General features: G+C 36.3%; 1 protein-coding gene across 3 annotated transcripts; it reads right to left on the bottom strand.

Annotated features, from left to right (window-relative positions):
• On the bottom strand, positions 1-26,090 carry BRD9 (bromodomain containing 9). 3 transcript variants are annotated; one of them, XM_068931323.1, is made up of 17 exons: positions 25,934-26,090; positions 24,946-25,166; positions 23,172-23,304; positions 22,487-22,547; positions 21,477-21,621; positions 18,315-18,425; positions 17,371-17,546; positions 14,131-14,263; positions 11,716-11,791; positions 9,835-9,930; positions 8,812-8,944; positions 7,491-7,602; positions 5,860-5,898; positions 5,360-5,431; positions 3,823-3,925; positions 1,983-2,150; positions 1-1,244 (listed from the first exon to the last, which is right to left on the bottom strand). In XM_068931323.1, exons 1-17 carry the CDS (start codon positions 26,004-26,006, stop codon positions 1,144-1,146), a joined length of 1,953 nt encoding a protein of 650 aa, XP_068787424.1. In that variant the 5' UTR covers positions 26,007-26,090; the 3' UTR covers positions 1-1,143. The 3 variants fall into 3 exon arrangements, with proteins under 3 accessions (XP_068787424.1, XP_068787425.1, XP_068787426.1); XM_068931324.1 differs by having other exon boundaries at positions 17,371-17,486; XM_068931325.1 differs by having other exon boundaries at positions 17,371-17,483; positions 25,934-26,087.
• Between the last annotated feature and the right edge of the window lie 9 nt (positions 26,091-26,099).

The raw sequence follows: 26,099 nt of genomic DNA, 5'->3' as shown, positions 1-26,099 counted from the left end.
TGCCAGTACGGTAGCTGAAGTCCTTTAATAATCTACATAAAACTACATTTAATACATTGAACAGCCAAACAGAAAACACATATCCTTAAAGAGCAGGGAGGTGGGGGAGCAGGGAGGAGGCATCACGACGGAGAAAGACAGTCCAGACAACAAATTACACTTTATCAAGACTTTGATCTCAGTTATCTGACAAACTTCCTTGGTGGTTCTCGGAAATTCAGAGTTAATTTTGTTTACAGCTACATTTAGCATGATGAAATATACATTTTGCAGCAGCACGGCAACTTAGACCAAAAGTTCCTATTATATCAGGCTTCATAAAGATGAGGAAGCAAATTTTCTCCTGATAAGAACAAGATATTTTCAAACATCAAAAGTGGTTCTGTATGATTTTTATTAAGGTAATATTTACAAAAATTGTGAATTCATAACATTTGTTCAGCTTCCACATATTAATGGTACAAAAAAACCCCAACCCATTTATGTCAGGACTGAATTATAAAATTTTCATTTTAAAATTACTGAAAAGCACACCTTATCCAGTATTTTCTTATCCAAGTAAACATACATATGAAATTAAAAATGAGTATATTTTCCTTTGAGTTTCAATACACAAAAGGGATCATAAAACATTACTTTTTTTGATCCAGGGTAAAATTTTCATAGTGAGCATTTTAATTATTATGGTTAAGAGATGGGAAACACAACAATAACCACAGTTCATGTTCTGCCACCGCTGAAATAAGACATTCCTCCTTCAGGATGTTCAAGTTAACCCCCAAACAGAATTGATACATGTTCTACTAGAAACATTTCATGACTACTGCTGTGATAATAGAAAAAAATGAACACTTTTTAGTTTTTACAAAACACAAAGTTTTCTATCACATAATCGCTTGTTTTTCAGTAAAAACTCACACACAACTAGGAAAAAAACAAAACAAAAAACAAAAGCAGTTTTTGGTACATTGCTAACAACATGATATATTAGGTAGGCCTTTTTTCTTTGTTTAATCCAACGTGTACGATATTAAACAGCAATCCTCATACAAAAGAGGACAAAATCAAGGTTTTTGCCATGGACAAAAACTTTATAAAAAAATTATACAGTTAGTATACAAAATATCTATAGTACATGTCAGATTAGTTAGTAGTAGCATTTGAGGTTTCTGGAGACTGAAGAAATTCATAGGGATCATGAACCATGTCTTGTTGTTCTCCAACACTCAGATGAGAGGGGCTTCCTGTGGAAAATGAAAGAAAGAGAAAAGAAGACCCTTTAAAAGTACAAAAAAAAATTACTGGCAAGAGATTATATATAAACAGCATGGTAATTTAATATGTTCTTTCCAGTCTTTTTGAGCAACACAGACATTTAAATGATACTTAAACAGTTAGGAGATTCTTGAAAAAGAAGCCACAGGATTCCTTAGTAATTTAGATCCTTTTTCAAAAAGTAGACATTATTTTACTCCAAACTGAAAAAAATCTAACTTAATATTATCCAAACCGTATCTCCTACCTTCTCAGAAACGGTACCAAATTATGAAGTGGCATGCTACCCTATAATCCTGTTTTATGACTGAATCTCTGGTTTACAGTTGACAATTGCAGAATCCCATCTGCTACCTGGTGCATATAACTGTGTGGAAGTAAAATAAACATAATCTACTCCTTAGCAGCATAAAATACAAGCACATGTTGTAGTCTGCCAAATATCAATTGACCTCGCAATTACATCAATCACACTTAATCTGAAGTAACTAACTAGAATTAGTGTTTTTTATTTCCACAGACCAAAAGTATGCTTTCTTGGTTGCCCTTATCACTCATACTTAAAAATTAATAAGAGATCCTGCAGTCTGCACACTGTTTAATAAGAGTAGTTTCATGTAAAGATTTATGCAAGTTAAAAGGTAAGTTTCCAGGTAATTTCAATTATAGCAGAAATATTGCAACTTCTGTGACGCAATTAACTTTACCAAGATGATGCTGGTCTCTTTCAGAGGTATTGGAGAGGGAGCTCAGATTGGATGATGGCCGGGATCCCACTCTGTCAGCTTGAGCCTCGTGGAGGTCCTGCAGCAGCTTAGTTGTTTCATCCAAATGTAAATGGTTATCATCATGATCCAGCTCCTTCTTCACCTTTCCTAAGTGTTCCAAACAAAAACAGTAATTAACAGACATGAATTGAGTCATGAATTGCCAAGTCACAATAAACAAACAAAAGTGTTGCCTATTGCACAAAAGAGCTGAATCTTGTACTTTCCTTGATATTTCTAAAGGGCATCAGCTGCATATCTGTCTTCCAGGAAATGCAAGGTGAAATGCATTTGGAGAAACTGAGAGATGCAGGACAGCGCCATAGGAAAGGCTGAAACTGAACTGATTTTTTTTCTAATTTTCCCAGGATTTAAAAGCTATATAAGCTTAATTTGTCTTGCTGATCTGTCAAGCTGCAGACAAGAAATAGTAAGTTTAGCTTGCGGTAAGAGAGAGGAAGTTAGTAAATGAGTTACTTAAATATCTAACCTAAAATACAGTTAAAATTGAACACGTCAGCTAGGGAGGCTGAGAAATCTCCATCATGGAAGGTTTTAAAAAAAAAAAAAAAAAAAAGCATCTTTTCCAACTGTACTCATTTTACAGTGTAAAATTTTACAGGCTCATTTTACAAGCCAAAGAAAGTTCAGAACTTTAATCAACTGGAAGTATGTGCCATATGATGTTCTTTCATCTGAAGGGTTAAAAAAAAATAGGAAAATAGGAAAAAATAAATTATTTTACTTCTTTTTGGTCTATCTTCAATATAGAGCTTGCCAACTTTGTAAAAACTGTGATGAGCCTTAACCTCTCTCTAGAACCTAAGTATTCTGGAAATATGATTATTTATAGAAAGACCACCCACAGGTCTTAAAAGAAAAATATGAGCAGCTTTCAATGTAGCAAAAAATTCATAGCAAGAGTGATAAGTCATAACATTATCTATGAAATAGATGTATATTCATTTAAGAATTTATTGAATTGCAATAAAATTAGTATGTGACAGCATGATCATAGTTTACATTTGCTTTTGGAACACTACTACATCCATAGGAAAAATATGTACAAACATTCTTAGAGCTTTCGGTAACCTTGCTTATGTTTTTTAATAGATGGTTTGGTATCTTTCATGTACTGAATTAAAGGCATCTTAAAGCACGATCAATAGTTAACTTTGATGACTTTGTGTCTTTTTGAAGACATTTGACCAGTTCAGCAGCCTGCAAAAATGGAAACTTTTTTTTTGTATTTAAAGAAGAATGTCTATAAACAACACGTGTTTGAAACAACAATCCAAAACCGTCCGCCTCTTTGAAGCTAGTCTTTCTAGTACCCGATTTTTTTTTTTTATTGTTATTTTGGGTCATTTCAAGTGGTGCTATAACTGAGGTGGATATACTTACTATTTACTTCCCAACAGTTATTTCAAAAACCAGTATGTATACAAAGCAAAAACAGTTCTGAGTCACAGCTCCGCACTGATTCCTAAAATTACATTACTAGGAATGCATAAAAAAAAAAAATAAAGCTTTCATACTTGTGATGAGTGAATACTTCTTTCCCCTCAAGACAGAAAAAGTTAGCTTGGCTAGCACAGGGGCGACTCAAAGGAAAAATGGACCAAGGTTCTGTTTCCCTTGTAACAGCCACAGACTTTTATTTACATTGAGTTTAGAATTATTACCACTTTGAGTACTCATTCTTAGCAAATCCAGCTGTTACTCTGACTAAATGGTACAACTAAACTATAATTGACAGCTTGCATATTTAATTACTTACCTAATGAACTTAACATGGATATATCAAGAGATACATCTGAATATGGTTTCATAGAGAGAAAGTCCAAGTCAGAAGCATTATTGTCTCCAGCAGATTCTCCAACCTAATTAAAATATAAGAAATGGGAAGGCTTAAACCAACAATAGTGACAAGTTATCACAGTAACTAACAGTTCAAGGTCAATGCTTGGATCCACGCTATCAAGAATGTGCAGCACCAATACCTGAAACTGGAACTTCCTAGACCAAGCTTGGCCAACCTGCAGCTCACAGGCACTTCAGATATGGTTCCAGGACATATCATATCATTAGAACGACAAAGGTCCAGGAAAGAATCTGCAAGGTGGTCTAAATCTTTCACCTAAATCATCCAGGACTGCTGAAACCAACATTATCAAATCCACTGGAACTCAACTACATGCCCAGTTCATCCCTGTCCCACAGCAAAAGGCCAGGGGAAGAGTTATCAGTATCCCTCCTGTCAACCACTCACAGAACTCCTGCTCCCCTCACCTTCCCAATATAATAGTGGATGTACTGAAAGTTTTAGCAAATAATTCATAAAGCCAGTAAGACAGACCTCCTTATTCTAGACAATGTCATGCGGAGTTGGACTCTAGTAAATATTATCTCTACGCTTTTGGACAATGAAATACAGGCTGCACTACAACCATCTCATTTCTTCCATATCCGCTGCAATACTTCTATGTAATGGCAAAAAAGGAAGAGACCAAAGCATAAGCTGTTAAGTTGCAAACCACATTCTATCAGAATTCTCTAAAGGTGCATATGCCAGAGGCAGCAATAGGACAGGCAGTATATGATACAACCAGGTATTTTTATTTTATATTTCTAAAAAATAACTGAGTACTTTCATCATTTAGCTTGACTGGTCACCTTCTAAAGAAATACAAACCTCCCTACAAAACATGCATAAAATATTCATAAAAGTATAATTTTACTGGCCTCTACAATGTAGTTACAACTTTTGTGTGAACTGCCATGGAATGCTGTCATGCTTATCCTCCGTTGTTACAAATAATTTGCAAGATAACACTTGTCCCACTTAAAGGAAGATTTGCTGATTAGTAGCTGTAGAGAAAGATATGTATTCCATTTACCCCTATTTTCTAACAGACATTTTCTAGGTATGTGGAAAAACTGGTAAATAATGACTTTTTTTCTCTCCACTTTTACAGCAGGATAGACCTCCGATATTCATCACCACCAGATCAACAATCTTTCAGAGTCCTAGCTGTTCTTTCTGCCTCTGAGATTTAGCTTATGCATGCTGAATTAAGCCATACAATGTTGTTCTGCATGCTGAAGTAAACCATACAATGTTCTGAATACAGAACAACAGGACAAACAAAGCCACCAACCAAAACAGACTGAATGTCAGAGAGTACATTTTAAGTATTGGAAACTTACTCCAGATACTAAAATTTTAATCCTCTACCTCAGAACATGCATATCCACGCACTGAAACAAAATGAGTGTACACAACACTCCCCTTTTCTACACACAAACCATTTTACCATTATCTGTTTGGAAGAATCCGGACAGGTATTCCGCAACTTGTGTTCTTCTTTTATGAGAACTGGCAGAACCTAAGGCACCAAATCATATGTTAGTTCTTACCATTTTACAGCTTGTACTAATGTTTATTAGGAATGCTCTTAATTTGTGTAATCGACTAGTTCACTGTGATCAGATTTTAGGCTACCATAGAACACTAACCCGCTTTGCGATGTTAGCATAGGTCTTTAAAAATTAAAAAATAAATACAATTAAGACTAGTTCTTCTGTAATGGATCGCCATATACGTTCACATAAACAATTAATTTTGAATTAGCGAGGCTAGTATCCTTTTTAAAAAAAAAACTATATAAACTTTATTTATCAATCTTTTCTTGTAAAACAGATGCACATTAAATAAAATTGGAAATTTGAACGTTGGAAGCCCAGAGAACGTAACGTTCTCTAAAATAAGACATTTTTTTCCAGTAACAAAAGACTAAGTATCAGTATAACTTACTTTAACTTCATCCAGTGGTTTTACCGGAATGTTTCGCCTCTGGGAAGAAATAACATTACCAATTACATTTTTCAATATAGGCAAAAGGTCTCTTTCATATAATATCAACTATATTCAAACTTCTCATATAAACCGAAGCAAAAAGACATCTAATGTTTTTCACGTATCTGTAATGCAATTACAACGTAATGAGTGCTGTTTTGAAATATTTTACTATTATCCATTTTAACTAATGTTTGAATTCTCTTATGCTATTTCTTCTGCCCTTGAACTTTTGTTCAAGCGCAATATCTTAGTCATTAATATAGCAACTTCTGACACCCAATCATTTAAAGCTGCACTTGTAGAGATATTATTTCTTTTTCAAATGTAACAGCATAAAACATCATGGCACATCACTAGTGAAACACATTCAACTGCACAAAATCTATATACATTCACATATGCCACAGCTGAACAATCTTTTAAGTGTAAACAGCCACTGACCATTTGAAAAATGTTCAAGAAATTCTTCTTATTTGCCTTTCATGCAACAAGGTAGCAAAAGTGTTCAGGCGTGTGTTTTATTTTTAAGCTAAGTCTTTGCATACACATATTTTCACATATAGAAGAGCATTTAAAATGTTATTTTAGAAGACTTTTTAATCTAATCCTTTGCATTTTTCTTCCTTCTAGGGATCATGTTTCATATACAGACTGTCTCCAGTAAAGACAATTCAAAAATACCCAGAAAATTCTCAAGGGTGCTCAATATTTTTCTGTCTGTTGTCTCCTTTTCCCCATACACTACCCACTCTATCCAATTTCTAGGACTGCAGAGGTTAGCATGATCTCATTGCCACCTGTCTGAGTACCATTCCTCCTCTTTTATTCCCACTTTTCTTTCTTCTAGAATCACTCATAACATCACCATTTTAAACAGCAGGCAATTATGTCAAACAGTGTTTTTCAGAGTGCAGATAACATGAAACATGATTTTGCAATTTTGTCCTGGGAACGCAAACACTGTTACCCATTACTATTATATACACTTCTGGGGAAAACTCCTCTCCCGTCTTAGTACGAATCTCTCAGAAAAATTGTTTTTTGGAAATAAGTTAAACTTTTTCCTTTAAACATATCACATGAATTTAAAAGTTAGCATTGTTAGGTATAGGTACCAGTAAAGTGATATGATTCTACTCTGTAACACCATTTCAATGCCCCAAACAATAAATCCTTCCACAAAGAAGGTATTTTGCGTTCGAACAAATAAAAGAAAAACTTAAAATAAGCGTTGCAATACAACTCAGAAGCAGATACAGTAGCCCTCAGTTGGTTGGTCCCACCCCTATGTTTCACTCCCCTGCCTCTTCCTTTCGGGAGTCAGCACCAAATAGCACCCCCCCCCCCCCCAAAAAAAAAAAAAAAAAAAAGTACTTCTCAGCTGATTCAGTTTCTAATTTGGTTCACCACACGGGTGCACAAACAGCTAAGCCTGCACAACCGACGAAGGTGAGAAGGGGGAGGACTGGGGGTAGGGACAACTTAAACTGACACTGGAAAACAAAGCATCTCAAACCACATTAAAAACAGCCATGTCCATCCTTGTTTTGATGAACCTGTGACATTTCAGTACATCAGAGACCCACCTGCTTTAGCTGATAAATAATTTTGGAATGATCTCCACTAGTGATCTGGTCCAGAAGATCATCCACTATTTTCTTGCTGTAATTTCCAGCGTCCTTCACAAATTCTTGTAAGCTAGCAGAAATGTAGATACAAGCAATATTAAGAAAAAAAAAAAAAAAAGGAAAAAAAAATCAGATTATGGTTTTCTCCTCATACTTTCACACTCTCATGTGTCTTCAGAAAAACAAGCAAGACCTTCAAGACTTTTTTATTTTTAGTAAACAAAAAAATTAAGTTTGTGAGTCATTTCCTCCCCCCCAGATCAACAATTAAATGAAAAGCAGCATTTTCCTTTTCAGATAACTTTGACATTAGCTTCCTACTCCAGTACTATAAACTATTTATTATCTAACATAACAACATTTCTAGTAACAGCATCAGCAACTTGAAAAAGATACCAAAGCAGAATGGTTGGTAGTTTGAAACAAATCAAGAATGTAAGCCTGCATGACTCAAACTATTCTTACCATCTACTTTTCAACACTCCCTTCTCTTCCATCTTTTCCCAATACAAACAAATAAAGCAAAGCAAAAAATAACCAAAAAAATCCAGTCAATTCCCCCCCTGCCCCCCAAAAAAGGATGGAGAACTTTTTGGTTTCTTTAAACTTTTTTTTTTTTTGAGCATAGGCCACAGAAACACATCAACATAACTGCTTGTTGAACTGCAGAAAAGCGACAAACTGAATGGTTGCTATGGGACATTAAGTTTTGTTGACAAAATGTCTGCGCAACTACAATTTGAGACAATAGTTTTAACTGAATAGGAAGAGAGAGAAATCAGAAAAGCACAACTACACAGTTTTGTCAAATTAATTTCCCATTAAAGCATCTTAAGAGAGCAAGTGGCTTTTCTCCTTCCCCTTGGAATTCACCAGCCTTTCAGAACAACTTACTGGTCTCACTTTAAAATCTTTCTCCTGAAAAAAATTAGATACCACTTTTTTCAGGCACTGAAATCTGTTACTTGCATATCCAAAATCTCAACAACTGGCAACATCTTGTGGTCAAAGATGTAATCCTTATTAAGATCCGTAACAGCCTTCTGATAAATACTGTAACTTCACAGAGCACATGTCGAAGGGAAAAAAACAGGAAGAAACCTAGCTTAAAGCTTTATAGTGAGTTATTCTTAAGGCAAATTTTAGAAGAAACAGGACGGGGGGCTCTTAGTTTTACGTTTATTCCAAATTGCTTTTCATAAAATTGCCATGTGAAGATAGCACTAAAGAAGTAACTTTTTCTTCAATAAAAAAGCGCTCCCAATAGCGAAGCACTTACCTTAAGGCACACTGTATCCCAGTTTCATCACCATAGGCTGAGTATAGCAGTTCCATTTCATCCGACTTCAGATCATGAAATATAGAGTTGTTTTGCATGGAAAGTGCTGTGCTTGCACTTGTAAGAAAGGTTACTAGACAGTTAGAATAAAGAGATGACAAATGATTAGCACAAGTGTAAAAATCACTGAAAACGGAAAGGTTTTTGGAAGCAGGTGTGGAAAGTTTCACTAGTCTGTTATTTTATTCCATTTCCTTCCCCTCACCTAAACTGAATTCAAGAGCAATACTTCAAGGACAATTCCAGACTCCAGAACTGCGTAGTTATTTCAAGTACATAAACAAATGTACTTATGCTGTCAGAAAATAAAGAACTAAGCTAACCAAATTTTTTTTTAAACAATTATAGATTTCTGCTTTTTGTGTATGGCTAATTCACTGTTTGCCAATCAGTTCTCGGACAGCAGACAGAGACTGAAGTCAAAGCTTTATTCGTCAACTGGAACACAGAATCCTTATTTAGCCAGGAAATTTAAAAACACTTCAGCAGGTTAAGGCATTAAGTCCTAAACAACAGTAGGTTAGAAACTATTAAGTTCAAATTTATTAAAATTATAGTAGTAACATAAAAAAGGCAAGTTTTAATAGAATGGCACTCCAGCTTGTGAAAATCACGTCATCCAATACAAGAATTGCAATGACCAAAAGGTTTGTTCTCTGCTCTAAAGAAGGTAGTCATTCTGCAAAAATTTTCTGCCACAGCAAATATGGGAGCTTCATTAAAAAGCTTCTACTGCGGATATAACATTACAGCAAAACATTATCCAATGAACTCAGTCTCGCTACATTTACTCACCCATAACAGTAGATTTAATTAAAATCACATTCTGCTGTGAATGGAAATAATTAAATATTTTTCAAAAAATACTGGGATACAGGTATAATCTGAAATTATTTTATGTCTGGAATTTGCTCAAGCACTTAAATTAACGCAAAACTTAAGACATTTTTCTTTGGCATTTACCTTTGTTTCTTCGTTCATCTTTAAAGCCCAATGTAGTGAAGCCAGGTAATAACTTGCTTGACAGAGAACTAAGATCCACTGGGTGAGTCTCTTCCTCTGTAATAATTTGATTTAAAACATGACAGTCATTTTAAAAAATGTATTTTTAAGATTTATTCATGGCAAATATTGGATGTTGCTCCTTTTACAAAGTCATAGTTAACCATGAAAGCAAAACGGCTTTTAAGCTGTAGAGCTTTATAAATTACAGGAAGAATAGTTCACATTTTCCATTTAAATTTCAAGTACACATTATAACTAAGCTTCCATATCTTAACCACAAAACCTATGGCTTATTTATTTCCCTTCTAATGAATACAGCATCAACTGAATTTCTTCCACTAGCTGATTCATAAATAGTTAACATCCAGATATTAGGAAAGCAATAAAAACAGTTTCTTATGTTGACTAAAGAGTAGTTTGGCTATAAAAACCCAATAACAATAAAAAAAAAAATCTTGTTAAGATAAGTAAATTACCATTATGGCTGCAGCAATATTTCTTTTCTTTCCAAAGTACTGCAGAACTGTTTAATTAAAGCGTCTCATAACACTTGGACTATGCTTTTATATGGAAATAATATAATTCTGTACTTCTGCAACAGAGCCACGGGAAGTGTCCGAATCTAAACTACGGAAAGTAAAATTTCTAGAAAAAAAATAGAACTGTACTAGGATAGAAAGAAAAAAAAAATCACAACAAAAATTCTAATTATAGTGTTAGCTGTAAATCCAGTATAACTAGTATTAACTAAAGACAAACAAATAAGAGAGATTCTGGAGCACAGAAACATCAGGAACCAGTTTAGTACTTTACTGTACACAGCAAAAGCTTATTCTGCTCCTGTTACCATCACTGTCTAAATTTTCATAGTGGCATGATTTCAGAGCTATTAATCACATTCATTTTATTACTTCATTTGTTCAGAAATATGTAATTGTATGAAGGCAACCAAAACACTCAATTTCATTTTCAGAACTATTTACTACAAAAACTTAGATAATAAATGAAAAAGAATGTAGACAATAGCTGAGATACAGGTTTCCGTCTCCGAAATGAAAACAACACAAGTTTGACTAGTCAAAAGGGTCCATGCCTTCATCAATCCCAGTAACAGATAACCTGTGAATGAACTCCAGTCTCAAAAGCTGCAGAGGAGGAAGTACAAAATCAACGTGACATACAGCCGAATAAACAATATGCATCTTTATTTATTGCAAACTTTCCAAGACTTCTGCATTTTGAGCTCAAGACTTAAAAGAGTAGTAAGCATAAGATAAATAACACATAGCAGGAAAACAAACAAAAATGCACAAAATAGATTAAGGAACTACAGGAAAACAATTGAGCAAGACCTGTAAACCAGAAAATTAGCTGATAATTTAAATTAGGAAACACATATACAAAATTACCTTTCCCCTTTCTTTTTGTATCTGTACATTGCACATTTAGGCAGGACAACAGCACTTTCATTCACTTTTTGTCAATTAGATTTTAAGATTCTAGGTAATTTGGACCAAAAGCCTGTCTTCCAACTTCTCTGTAAAGTTGTAGCAAAATATAAGTGCTTATAAACGGATACTATTTTACCTTCATACTGTTAGTTTCAGTAAAACGAAGCATCTGAAGAAAAGAGTGAAAACTTGAAAGGTCAAGAGGAACACTTTGGAGCTACAAAATCTAGCTGTTCAGGAAATCTGTGCTGGGGGAATACAAACCTTTTTTTTTCTTTTTAAGAAGAACTCATCTATACTACACAGGATCTGTATGTACATATAAGCCTTCAAAATCTGCTAGAACATACACCATTTGAAAGGTTTCTTTAAGGTTTAAGACATTTACCTTCTGCTTCTGGATCAGATGCGTTGACTACACTGAATAATAGAGTTCCATCTCCATTTTTTTTCAGATAACCAATCTGTAAACAGAAACACAAGGATACAGAAGCACTTTCATAATTCACAACAGTCCAAACTAAAAAAAAAAAAAAAAAGAAAAAAAAAAGCTTACTTGCACATACATCAAAAAGTATTTTTAGATAAATTCACGTCCTGCATTCCTATATTCCCTTTTTAACACAGAGAATCCAGGATCTCAAGCATTTAGCACCTCCTAGCAAACACCTAAAACCAGAAGACCTTTTGAGCAACAGCTTCTCTGTCATATGTATGACTCCTCCTTCATCCTAAGTCAGCTCTAAAGTCTGCAGCCAAGACAAAAACAATTCCTGTTAACTCCTATGTGTTCTAGACTCATATGCTTTTGAGAAGCGGAACCATAACTCCTATCTGCAATCTATCTCACTGCTTACTTCCAAACCTAGACTGAACTGCTCGTTTTCAAATCTCACTCACAACTTTCTCTAATTAGAAGTAATTTTGTGAACATACTATCAGATTCTTAATGAGGAAGAAGTGCTGCGACAGAGCAATCAGACCACATATACGTGATGGTAAAAAGACAACCGAAGATCTGGATGACAACAGAACACACAAGTCTGTAAAGACAGAGCCACAAACTGTTGCCACAGAAAAGCTGCTATCAGAAAATGACTACACACAAAGCACACAAAACATTCTCTTCTCAATAAGGAGACAGAAGATGAGAGGTGAAGAAAGACTTCCTAGAGAAAGATAAATACAGTCAAATGAATTGAACAGTAAATCTCTCTCATATTTTTTTTTCTTCCTCTTAAGGAGTTCAACACTGTTTCTATATATAAGGCCAAAGTTAATATTGGCATATAATTAGAATAAAGAGGTGACAAACATTTGAAAGAGGGATGAACAGGAATGATACTTTCAGCTGACACAGAAGTTAACAATAGGTGAATTTTTAAGAATGCACCAGTATTACCTAGATCCAGTAGGTTCTGCAGTGGGTTGTCTGGATGTTTAACATATTACATGTTAACATTTTAACATGTAGACTATGTAGAACATCCCACTGCTTTCTCACAAACTGCTAAATTAACTCTCTTCAAAACATCAGTATTTGAGGGTACATAGCTGTATATATGCATCAGTACAACAGGCAAACAGGTTATTGCAAAAGGTTTTTAAAAAGCCTCTCTTGCCTTGGGGTTTTCCAAATAGCCTTGGTTCTTAGCAAGTCTTCTAATTACCCAAAGAAGCAGAAATAGCTTGAAAGAGCTAAGCCTTCTTCCATCACTCTTTGGGGATTTATTTTCTAATTCAGCTGATCCTAAGACATTTAAATTTGTAGATAGAGCTGCTACCACTAATGTTTTAAAGCAAATGTTTTCTTCTGCAACAGCGGTTAAAAAAATAGGTGGAAAATGGAGGACGCAGCAACATCTTGAACCTTTTTTGACTGAGGTGGTCACTAGAGTGTGACAGAATAGAAATGAAACCAAAGTTTAACGGTGGTGATAAGCTTCCATCTGATGCAAAGGAAACAGAGTAACATGCACCTTAGCATATGCCTGTTGTAGCATTCACGCAATCTAGAAAGAAACTATAATTACTAGATAGCTACAAAAAATTCAGCCCATAAACAGGGCATGCTGAGGAAACTGTATCGACAGTATCACTGAACTTTTCTTTCCAACTCTTGTAATACTGCAAAATCAAATGCATGGAACGTACGCATCAGAATCATGTTCGAGATCTCCTAACCTGTAGTTAGAGCCCTCCAAAACTCTTAATATAGACAAACCACTGCTATCTGCTCCTAGTTACTGAAGGATCTTTGTATTTTGTACTCACACAAGAATGTGCTATATTTGACAGCTACTGCTGGCTGGTACAAAACTAACAGGGGTTCAGAATGAGGAGGATATGAACTTTTCACAGAAAACAGTTAAGTCAAAGAACTCTAAGTGCTGACTTCTGTTGCAGCAGGGAGGAACAGTAATAACCTTTCAACCTACGCTAAAGCTTGCTTTCCTTCTAAAGTTGCAACAATAAGAGAGTGCGATGCTATTTTAACCACTTTTAATCCTAAGGGCTGAAATTAAGGAAGCCAGAGCAAAGCCTGGGCAACATTTCACTGTTTTCTGTAGGTGAATTTCCAAATATGTTTACACAGTATTTGTATATCACCCTAAAATGGGCTTCAATGGGAACTAAATGACAGACAATAGTCATCTTCATATTCCACACAGAGCACAAATTAGCCTGCCTGGATGCAACATTTCTTAGATAATGAACACTTAAACCTGTTTCTTATGATGAAACAAACAGTATTCAAAAGTCAGACACAACATAGAAGTGTGAACTTGATCATGCAGTGGACCTTGCTGTTGGGTAGATATCGACTGATCCTATCCCGAGCTTCATCTGCTGCATGTTCCACTAGTGCCAGGACATGTTCTTCAGCAGTACTATCTGTCAGGCTGCATGCATTTCCCTCAGGTTCAAATATGCAACTAAAGAAAGAAAAGAGTAGTAGTTTTAGAAACCAAAAGACGAAACAAAACAAAGCACCAAATTCTGGGGTTTCCACTAAGTAACACAATCAGTCCCACTCCTCTCTCAGTGTCATTTCACTTAAGTTTCACAACATGATTAAAATTGCACCCTAGTGCTGAAGTTTTCCAGCAGAAGCAGAGAACTTGACAACTACTTAATCTTAAAATTTAATTGTCTCTATATCGTGATGAAAGTACCTCAAAGCTGAGACTGGCCATAAAATTGCATTAAAACAAGGTGAATATCAATTTGGTAGATTCCAAGTAGAAAGATGCAGAAAAGAAACTACATAATCAGGGAATGGAGACTGTAACTTTAAACCTAGAATAAGCAGGCTGCGCTCTGAGGATTATGTGATTTAATTGCTTGTAAAAAGCAGGAAACTGCTCTCAGCAAGAGAGTCCTTTAATTCCTATGTTTGTTAATATTGGTAACAGAATCCTAATCAGTATCAAATCACACAATTCTTCTTTCTCACTGAAGTTACAGAATTCATTATCTTTCAGTAGATCCCTTTTCATTAAGGTACATAAAACAATAAAAACGTAACAACTGTAAACACGCCTGAAATGGACTATGATGCATTTTAGCTATTATATAAAAACATGGAGAAAGGTAGTATTATAAAGAGAAATGTGAAGATACTAGTAGGATGTGGCAGTCTTTATTATATTTTATATTTAAAAGAAGCTTACATTAAAATTTGTCAGTGCATTCTATGGACATTAGGCACCAGGAGCCAAACACCTTAGGTGCTGGTACTTTCTTCCATTTGCTTAGTTAAGAATTTCTCTCCGTACAGAGAGTCAGATCTGACGCAAAAGAAGTTTTGCTATTAAAGATAATAAAAAGATGACAGGGTCACACTACGACGAGAAAAACATCTTCAAAGATTTTTGTTCCACTGACGCTTTAAGAAAATATGCATACAACTGAGAACTCTGGAACAACTGCCTCTTTCTATTGCATTCTACACTACACAATGAGCAAGAATTGAATGAATGTTCAGAAGGGTGCAGCATCTTGGATGAAATTTTGAAAAAATGGGTTAGATATTAAGATGTCTATATGATCAAGTCACTACTTAAACTTTAACATAGAGGTCCACACTTCTTTAATACTTCTTAAAAACGTCAATTTCAGCCCTTCCTCAGTTTTGAGCTGTGAGTTATGGAGGCAAAAAATACCTGCCTTTAGGACTGATTCTCCCCCTAAACTCTTACTGTACATCAAAAAGAATAATAACTATCCTACTAGAGCCAAAATTCAAGTTTTTAAAATGTCAACTTACTTAGAAAGACAAAATAATTAAAAGTACTAAAAATATATAAACATTGACGAGAACAGGAAAGTAAAAGCTGCTTCTAAATTCATCCCCCCAAAACTGAGTATCAGAATAGAATTAAAGGTCAGTAATTCTTAGCTGTCTGACTGTACAGTAAGTTAGATCTTAAAGACAGGAGCAGTAATACATTGCTTGCAGCCTCAATTCCTTGCTCTGTTAACTACCTGTATTTGAAGATGAGCACATGAAGGGTGGCAAAGTACCAAGTTACTTCTATAACGGAGGTTACTTAAGGATTACTCAGAAAAGAAAACCTATTGTTCTGGGTACCACATAAACCACATTATATCTTAAAAAAAACACCACCAACAAAAATAAACAAACCAAAAAACCCTATATCAAAGTCTGAAGTCCCATGAACGAAAAGGTACTTTCAATTAATTCTATATACAACCCATTAAACAAAGAAAGAATTAGATTTTGATAATTGCCAGTAAAACAGCTATGGCAGCTATGTTTCTGTATGGCGACAGCAGAGCAGCTCCAGTCAAAAAAAAAAAAAAAACTCAAACAGTTTGAAGTTTTTTTTTTTTTGAAGTACGCTACTGTCTTCTACTTCCACAAAAATACTTCAAAACATTACTTATTCCATCAGCCACAAGATCCTTAACCTGCAACAAAAATATGTGGCTGATTAGAATGAAAGAGCATAAATTTGAAATAAGAAATCACGTTTCACTGTTCACTTTGGATGTTGAAGACAGAAGCTTGCAGGATATGTTTATATGGCCAAATTATTTAAAATATGACTAGTGACACTCTATTATAGTTTGTTTGTGGGTTTTGTTGGTTTTTTTTGTTTTTTTATAAAAAGTGTCAATTAAATTCTAGTTGATATAATGCTCTACAATTTAAATTTAACATTTAGGACATCTATGTAAAGATGACATTCACTGAATAGGATAGTTCCCTTGTAAATCATAGTTTCTGCTACTGTTTTCTTTTAATGCTGCTGTAAAAAAAAACCCTTCTATATAAAATAGAAAATAAAGTCCCTTTCATTTTCCAAAATTAAGTTTTAGCTATCAATATATGATTTTGTGACAAGAGGGTGCACGTTGCTAGAAGACAGCCATCGAACTAATAATCTATATTACACAGAAACTTAGTAAGATTTCACTGGGAACATACCATCTGCTCTAGAAAGAAACTCCTATATCCCTATATGTGCCAGACAAGACTTCAGTTAAAGAAAAATCATTTACTGATTTGGGCTACTTTGCTTCCAGTAAAGGTCCTGTTCAGATTTTGCTGCAGCTAGGCAATACATTAAAAAAAATGGAATACACAATAGTTTTCCATTAAGTTTGACACTAACCACAACTTCCAAGTCAAAAATAAAGTTATGATAAAACACATTTGTGGTTCTGTTAAAAATGAAAGAATATTTAAAATCATCGTCAAAAGAAACTGCTTATTATTTTATACGGTATAGAGAAGGAAAAAAAAAAAATGGACACATATGTAAATAGTAAGTTTAAAAGAACATGCAGTCATTCCTTGAATTGTTTGTTTCAAGTTGGGAATTACTAGAATGTTAAATACCTACAAAAGTCACAATGCTCATTTACTCTATGGTAAGAAAAAAGGCCGCAAGGTGATTTCTTTTCTTTTTTTCTTCTTTTTTTTTCCTTTTTTTTTTTTTCTTCAGTCCTTTGCTGCTGTCTGATAACAGAAAAGGTGCAACAAACCAGCAAGCACGCCCATTAAAACCTTTACCTAATAACTTCTTTATTTTGCTTTTTGGATTTCTTGGTAGTCTCTGCTTGTACAGGAACAACTTCAGGGACAGGTTCCTCAACTGCTGTGTCTTCATCACCCAAAAGAGCTGCCTGCTGAGAAAAATCCATGTCCTGCATAAACGACATGCTGCGCTTCAAAGCTAACAGCCGTTCCTAGAATCAGAAAGGACAGAGCGGCAGGGACTTAACCTTTCCCTCATAGCCAAGATGCTATGATAATGGGATGGGATGGGAATGGCCATGGCCTTATTTTGTTCCTAATGCCTCGTTTCCAATGGCGATGCAACATGATTTGGTCATGGTAGCATGGCATCAGAATTTCTGCAGCCCAACTATCAAGAGAGAAACAAACAAAAAAAAACTGCATGTGCAAAGACAGCCGCCTATTTTAGACAAGACTTACCACAACAGAACTGCAACACACACATACATGCCACATGCAGTAGCTCATAAAAACAACTGTTTTACAGACTAACAACAGTACACGAGTGAAAAGTCTATGTGCGTGTAACCCCCCAAACCTATTATCTTCTCTCCCCCGCTCCCTTCAAAAAAGACAAGCTCTTTTATTAATGGGATAAATAAAACTTGCTTCTGAAGTGAGATTTTTTTTCAATGTTTCAGCCAGAAGCAATGCTTTACAGTTGGGTTTTATATACCTGGATCTTAATTGCTTCCATTGAAGCAGGTAGAAGAAGCTCATGCAGACTTCAGTGGTGCAGATCAGGTTGAGAAATAAGGGGGCAGTTGTAACTTGAATGCTATCAAGCCCTTAAATATAGCAGCACTAAAGGGCGCTGCCACAGTTAATGACAGATGGATGAAATAATGCTTATCACTTTTATTAATTACATTTCTTTCAAATTTGACCCCCCTCCAAAACCCTACTTTTCTGCTTTTTGTTTTTAATAGGTCTCTTACTTTGCTCATCATCTTAAAGCCTGTGTGCAGTATCTTCTTGGCTAGCTTGTAGTAAACAGTATCCGGTCTGTTGTATGTCATTGCATTATCACACATCAGTTTAAAATCTGCCTGTAAAATACAGAAAGAAAGAACCAGTAAAACTTCCAATTCCTTTGTTAAGTGACTAGTAGATACCATTCCATCAATATTAACCACAATATTTTAACAACGCTAACAAAGGGTCACGGAGCAAACACAAGCTAAAAGGTAAGACCGACTTGTAAAGGTTTGAGCCCTTTTTGCTTCTTCATAATGCTCAGTTTTGCTTGGGACTTTTTTCATTGTATATAAACAACATTTTCCTGAATACCATACGTAACACTTCCTCCTCCTGCAAAAGATTGGAATAGAAAAAGTAGAGAAATCAACTGGAGGACTGTCGGACTGTCGGACCGAGATAATTACTCTTTTGGTGTTTTTCCCATCTTTTAAATTGAAAGAAAGTGAAGAAATACAAAAGACATTAAAAAGATACAAGATGCATGTAATTTCAGTTGTAGCATTTTGACCACTTCTTCAGTCACTTGCACCCAAAAGAATGAAGGAAAAAAGGTAGGAAACACCAAAAAAAATAAGAAACAGCCTTCCAGTTGCTCCTTGCATGCAAAGGGCAAAAAAGCATGCCTGATTTTGTCTTTTCCTTTAAATGGTCTCCTTTCATATCTATTAACTTAAAATAATTTTTTTTGATGCAAGTTGCCAAAATAAAGCTGCAAGACACTCCACTGTAAACTGAACTAGAAATTTCATTCTGATCGGAGAAGTTTTTTTTTTTTTTTGAATGCCTTTATTCTAGTCAGTGTAAACGTGTTTGGTTTTTAATTTCCTGTTCTGATACAGGGATGTCAGAACAGCATTCTAGCCAGCATTCATGGCACTCCTGGAGAGAGTCCAGCGGAGGGCTGCAAAGATGATTAGAGGGCTGGAGCACCTCTCCTAGGAAGAAAGACTGCAAGAGCTGGGCCTGTTCAGCCTGGAGAAGAGAAGACTGAGAGGCGATCTCATAAATGTGTACAAGTATCTGAAGGGGGAGTGTCAAGAGGATGAGGCCAGCCTCTTCTCCGTGGTGCCCAGCAACAGGACAAGAGGCAACGGGCAGAAACTGAACCACAGGGAGTTCCATCTGAACCTGAGAAAAAACTTCTTCACTGTGAGGGTGACTGAGCCCTGGAGCAGGTTGCCCAGAGAGGCTGTGGAGTCTCCTTCGCTGGAGATATTCAAAACCCGCCTGGATGTGATCCTGGGCAATATGCTCTAGAGGTCCCTGCTCGAGCTGGGGGGTTGGACTCGATGATCTCCAGAGGTCCCTTCCAACCTAAATGATTCTGTGATTCTCCTAGTCATCTAGCAGTTTAGTGGTTGCCATCAGGCCCATACTAAGCAAATAGATGGGCAGAGTTAACAATTGCTAGGCTGTGACTTCCTGTGGCATTTAAGTCATCCACCTTCACTTAAGGAGACGACAACAAAAACTGGGAAAGCAGTGCGGAGAAGCACCAAACTATGAGCCAAGAAGCCGATAAAGAAGCTCAGGGAAGCTACTAATGGCCTTTGAGGCACTGCAGAGAAGGACAGAGAAGTGTTCTACTTGCTCAGCTTTTGTGAGCAGCAAAACTGATGGGTTTTTTGCAGTGATTTCCCCCTTCTAAATGCAACACAAGGTTCTTACGGATTCTCGTTAAATTTACTGGGTCGTGACTAGCCTCAGCTAATTGTAACAGGTATATCAGATGTAAAGGATCAATCCTCTGAGCTGGACTCGTTTTAGGGGTCCACAACTTGTGTATAGAAATGAAAGCTTCATTTCTATATTACAGATTACAAAGACATGAGCACAATAAGGGACACTTACACCCCTAGAACAGGAATCTAACCTCTTCATTAGCATAAGATGGACAGACTTTTAGCAACCAGTTATTGCTCCTCAAAGTATCAGAAGAAATCAAGTCCTCTGAACAAATATAATCTGTTAATTTTCAAATACTGTGATTTTCATTTTTCTGGGTTGCTCACACCAACTTCTGATCACTATCTCAAGTCTGGCTGCATCTCAACCTTGCCTGTATCTATATATAGCCGCTGACGTGACATTCAAACCTGCTTTTGAAGTCGCTGGATAAGACAATCCAAAAAGTCAAAAGAATTTAAGTAAACCAAAATTTCTGACAGTAACGCTATATGAACTTTACTTACTATTTCCTATAAAACTCCATGCCTTTTTTGGCAAATAAAAGAGATGTAACAGAAGAGACTAATCCTTGTCAAAGAACCTGTAGTAAACATAAGCCATTCTTTGCTCACCTTGCTGGACCTTTCAAAAGAAGAAATAAACCACTGAGGAGCAAGCCAACACTCTGCCAAGTCTACTGTTACATCAACAAAACCCTAGAAAACAGTAATACTGAAGACAGCTATGAGAACTATATAAATCTGTTCAGAAAAATAAAATAAAATAAATTAAATTAAAAATATCCTGTCCTTCATGGTTCAGGCAATACGACACTTCTTACTTTACTGTCTGTAAAACCACAACGCACCCAGTACAGTATTAAAGCCAAAATAGCTAAGGCCAGTTGCCAAATAAGATTTTGCCAAAAGACCATTCCAAACAAAGTTACATGGAAAACAGGATAATCTAAGAAACAATAACTACACTGTAAAATACAACTTTTTTTTTTACTCTTATACAAAAGTGCTTCAATATCTCCACAGTTTTCTTGCAGACATGTCAAAATAGCCATATAATCAACCTAATGAAGCCCCCCCCCCAAAAAAAATTTATGGAATTCCAGGACCCTCAAAATGGCTCAAGTGCCTGTGATATTCCTACTCACGTGCTTATGTGTAGCAACATGAATTTCATAGTAGAACTTTAGCACACATTCTTAGTTTCCACAATAATTTGGATGATTGTAATAGAATAGCAGACTGACAAATATAAAGCTTCTAGAGTGAAAAACAAAGCAAGAAACCCATTCTCATAGGCAGAACGTACAGCGGTGTTAAGTTCTGAACAAATGCACATTAGAAGCCTTTCCTACATGAATTATTTTAAAGTTAAAATTAATCTTTGGTCTCCTACAAAAAGTGGTCTGAAGTAGTGAATCTCTATCAATTCACCTTGAATTCAGTGACTGATTTGTATTCATTTGCTGCAATTTTTTCCTTCATAGTACCAAAATCCATGGGGTGTTTTATGATCATTGAATATCCAGGAGCAATGGCATCCGTGACTGGAAAAGCAAAAAATCCATGAGGATCTTTCCTAAAAATAAATTAAAAAAATTACATTTAGATTTATGTTCAGAAAAAAAAAGATCATTGCTTTATACCATACTAAAAGCATAAAATGAATAGTCCTAGTTTAAAAAAAAGCACTAAGAACATTTTCACAAAATAGAAGAATATTTGAAAAGTTTCCTGATAGAAGAGAGAATTTTGACTAATAAGTAGACTTTTTGAAGACAGATTCAACAAGGTCTTGAAACTGTCTTGTATGCCTTCTGCATCTCCATTTACACTCCAAATGGGTCTTTTGGCTTCTCTGAGTAATAACCTCTTCCAATCTTCTTGTTCATTAGGGTTTTGTCCTCTTAAAATAAATGTGCAAGCTTAATATTTTAGAATTAGTTCCAAATTCAGCTTATTGCTATAGAATAAGAAAAGGAAAATGAAAGGTTTCAGGAATTAAAAAAAAAAAAAGCTACAGGGTTAACATTTTATGGAAAACAATAAAATAAAAAGCCTCTCCAAATTAGTGGATTAGCAGGTGCGCAGGTACAAACTTGACTTGGCACCTGACATAGGACACATAATAGGATAAAAATTCACGAGAACTGTTTCATCTTTTAGGTTAACAAAATTCATAGTTGTTTCTAAATTCCTGAACTAAGTTATCAATATTTAGTAAATATGTAACAGCAGGCCTCCTCACCCTCCCCAAAAAGCCAGGATTGCATAGTTGGCAATAATTTTCCTCAACGAGTCTAAAAATACAAGATTTGATGTGGTTGCAAAGGTTACCATCCATATTATAATCAGTTCTTATACACCATTTTGAAACAGAAAAGCAGATTAAGAAGTTCTAAAGACACTGTCCATACACCTGTTGATACAGTATGCTCAAATACCTTTGAAGCTGGCGAAGGAAGTGTTCTAGTAATTGTTGGATGGGTGTGCTCTCATTTTCAGCTGCAATTTGAGATGAAAACACAGGTAAAGTGCAATGAAATAGATATAACTATCTATCTATAGTACCAATACCAAAGGGAAAATAGGAACTTGTATTCACCTGAAGGTTAATGAGATATGGATCAGGCAAATCTCTTTTTAAGCATACAGTAACTATTTCTTCTCCTTTATTACTTACCTAGTTTTAATCACACTAAATTAAAAATTGGCCTACATTAAATCAGGCGTAGCCTTAAACTGTAATTTTTTGTTATCTGTTCTAACAGGAGAAGTGAGACTTGGCAGCTCAAATACTGCAGGTCAAATTTTGAAAAAGCATTTTAACTTTTATAATTGGCATAGCTGTTCTAGATTTAAACAAGCAACCCTAAGCAAGCACGACATCTAAAGAGACAAAATTTCTAAGTAGTACATGAACATGTACACTGAAGCACACAAGCACCAAGAGGAATACTGATTTTCAGACAGCATTTCCAATATTCAAAACTTTCTGCTTAAGTCTCTGGATATCAGAAAATTCTCATGAAAATTGTACACTCTGGTACCTTGACAAAAGGTCACTAAGTTTGTTGCAGGTGCTTTTAAAAATACCCTAGATAATTTCAATTTTTCCACGTTGCTCACCTGGCTGAGTTCTGCATGCTCGGACAGGACGGTCTGGAGGAGGCTCAACCTCCACCTTTTTTCCGGGATCAAAGTCATCAGTTTCTCCTTCAGTGTCACACTGCTCTTTTTCCCTTTTCCTCTTTTTCTCTTCCTAGCACACCAGAAAGAAGATAAATTTTAAAAGAATGTACTTGGAATGTACAATTCTACATACCAAAATATAAGACTGATTTTTCATTTGGAATACTTAAGCTATATCCAAGCCGCAATATGTTACAATGTGGTTTAAACAACAGTGCGTGCATTTTGACTGTCTCTATTTCATTCTTTTCCTCTCTTACTAAAAATAATTCAATTTATTTTTTGGCCTTTTTGTATTTCATGTACTACTGTTCATGTACTACTGTTCATAATCACTACTACTGATTAGCTGCTCTACTTTTGCTGAAAAAAATGTTTTACTTTGTAGCTATTTACCTGAAAAACTGCATGATAATTACAAGCTATACTAGTGAACAAACAAGGAATTTATTACACAGTAAAGAAGAGTCTCCAGCTCGCATTTGATCATCACTGTTTGGTGTATCAAACAGGATTGAATAAAGTATGTGACAATTCAGGAAGCCCGCACAAGAATCATGAAGAATACTCTGTAACAGTGACGGAAATTAATGATGTCTTCCCGGGCTTCAAACCTAAGATTGCCTTAAGTCATTCCTATAATCTTATCGCAATTATGCATGTTTGCGCAGCATAGCACACTCTCATTAACCATGTTTAGATTACAGTTTTCCTACCAATCTACTCGTTAGGTTCTTCTGTGTACACTAATAATGAAGTTCTGGAAAAGCCACCAATTTAGCAAAGACAAAGATAAGTGATTTTTTTGATGCTAAAAGGCACTTATTTTGTCTTAACAGCAATTATTTTGCCACATTTCAGCACCCAGCTATACTCTGAAATATTTGAAAGTGTCTGTAAAAAGAACAATTTCCACTGTTTGTCCTGTTTTCAAGAGGTTCTGAACGGTCCTACAAAGCGTATCACTTTCAAGTAAACCAAGCCTGAAAAAGAAATCAATTTGAAATGACAGCTGTTAGCCACATATACACAAACAACACAGTGCTGAAAAACTGTCAGATATTATACTGATCAGAACAACAAAATTACATGGCAGAAGAGAATTTAAAAAGTAAAGACGTCAAAGAAACATTAACAAATAAAGTAGCATTACTAAAGTTAAACTTTATAGAGAAGGCTTTGACAATATAGTTGTCTCAGATTTCATTCCAACTTCTAAACTATCACAGTACCTGACAGATTAGATTTCAGAAAGCTAGTTTGAGTAAAAAGAGCAGTTTCAATGACCTATAACTCAGCACATCTCAAGAACAGAAATGCATTCTAGATTTATTTGAAAAGCTGGAAATATCCTCCTCACAGGGTGGCAAAACAGGTTCCTAATCTGGCTGAAACACAAAATATCATCCTTAAGAAAGCAGAACTATTCAAAACTACAGACAAGACAAACTGACAGGAGAAACAGCTCTTACAAGAAATAAGCGTTATTCAACAAATCATCATATGAAGCTCTCTTTTACATGGAAGAAATACACCAACAAACCAGCACACCCAGGTGGCTTTCTGCATTTTTGAAGTGCCTCCAAACAACGCGCTTCCTGCAATATTTTGATTTTAAAAAATGGTTTCCTGTCCTCTGCACCAGAATTTATACCTGATAAGCAAGCATGAAAATGACTAGTACCTCTGAATTCTAAAAATCACAGCTTACCTTTCTCTTTCTTCTTTCCTCATCATCAAGATGCTTTTCTTTCTCCTTCTCTGACTTTTTTTTCTTTTTTTTCTTCTTTTCTTTATGTCGTTCTCGCTCATGATCTGATCTATCATCATAGTAACTAGAATCATGCCCTGATCCCGAAAGTTCAGTCACTTCACTTCCTCCAACTTTAAGCACCAGCTTTAAAGGTTTTTCCAAGGGCTTGTCTACATAATCTAAATTAAAACAAGGCAGATTATTTCATAAACGCACACAAAAGTGACAGAGCGTAGCATTTAAACCATTGTTCGCGATGCCTCTTCTAGAAAGGCTATTAACAAGCATGTGCTGCACTGGTAAAACGCACGCAATACCTTTGGAAAGGAAAATAATAGCACAGACTAATAAAGCTGAGATAAGAAGCAGCAGTTCTGCACCGTTACCATCGTGACTTTCACACAGAAGTAACTTCTCGGCATTCCATGAAAATATCACAGGTGCTGCTGCTGCTGCTGGACTAGCACCCTACTGTAACACGCACGTAGGGGCATTAGCGAAACCTGAAGTAGCCAAAGCTTACCTCATTGGGAAAAATAAAACAAAAAAAAATCAAGCAAACATAATTCTTGCACTGAAAACCAATGTTACAGTAACTATTCACTGGGTTCCCCCCTCCCCCCCCCGATCGACGTTTGGAATCAACGCTGAAAGCATTTCTTCCTTCACCGCTAAAGAGTCAACGTTTCCAAAACCAACCCCCCCCCCCCGCTCCCCCGCAGCACCGGCACCTCCTCCGCCCGGCGGCGGCCGCACGGACCGCCACGCCTCTGGCTTTCAAGACGCGCCGCGGCCGCACGGCGGACGCCGGCCCTCTGCCCGCCACGGCACGGCCGCCGCCGCCGCCGCCGAGGGGCGCTGCTCTGCCCCACGCTTCAGCGCCGGGACTCGCCCGGCCCCGGCAGGCGCGGGCCGCTCCTCGGCGGCGCCAGCCCCAGGCCCCTACCGCCGTAGGTGGTGGCGGAGGCCGAGCGCCACTCCGCCTTCTCCGCCTTGTGCTTCTTGTGCTTCTTCCCCATGGCGGGGCCCGCACCGGCCCGGCCCGCAACCGCCGCCGCCCGGCGGCCCCACCCGGAAGCGCTCGGGGCGGAAGGCGCCTTCACCCCCCCGCC

The sequence above is a fragment of the Struthio camelus genome, chromosome 2, assembly GCF_040807025.1.
Source record: "Struthio camelus isolate bStrCam1 chromosome 2, bStrCam1.hap1, whole genome shotgun sequence".
Lineage (NCBI taxonomy): Eukaryota > Metazoa > Chordata > Aves > Struthioniformes > Struthionidae > Struthio > Struthio camelus.
The sequence above is the reverse complement of the archived record's forward strand: the minus strand, read 5'-3'. Positions and strand labels throughout refer to the sequence as shown.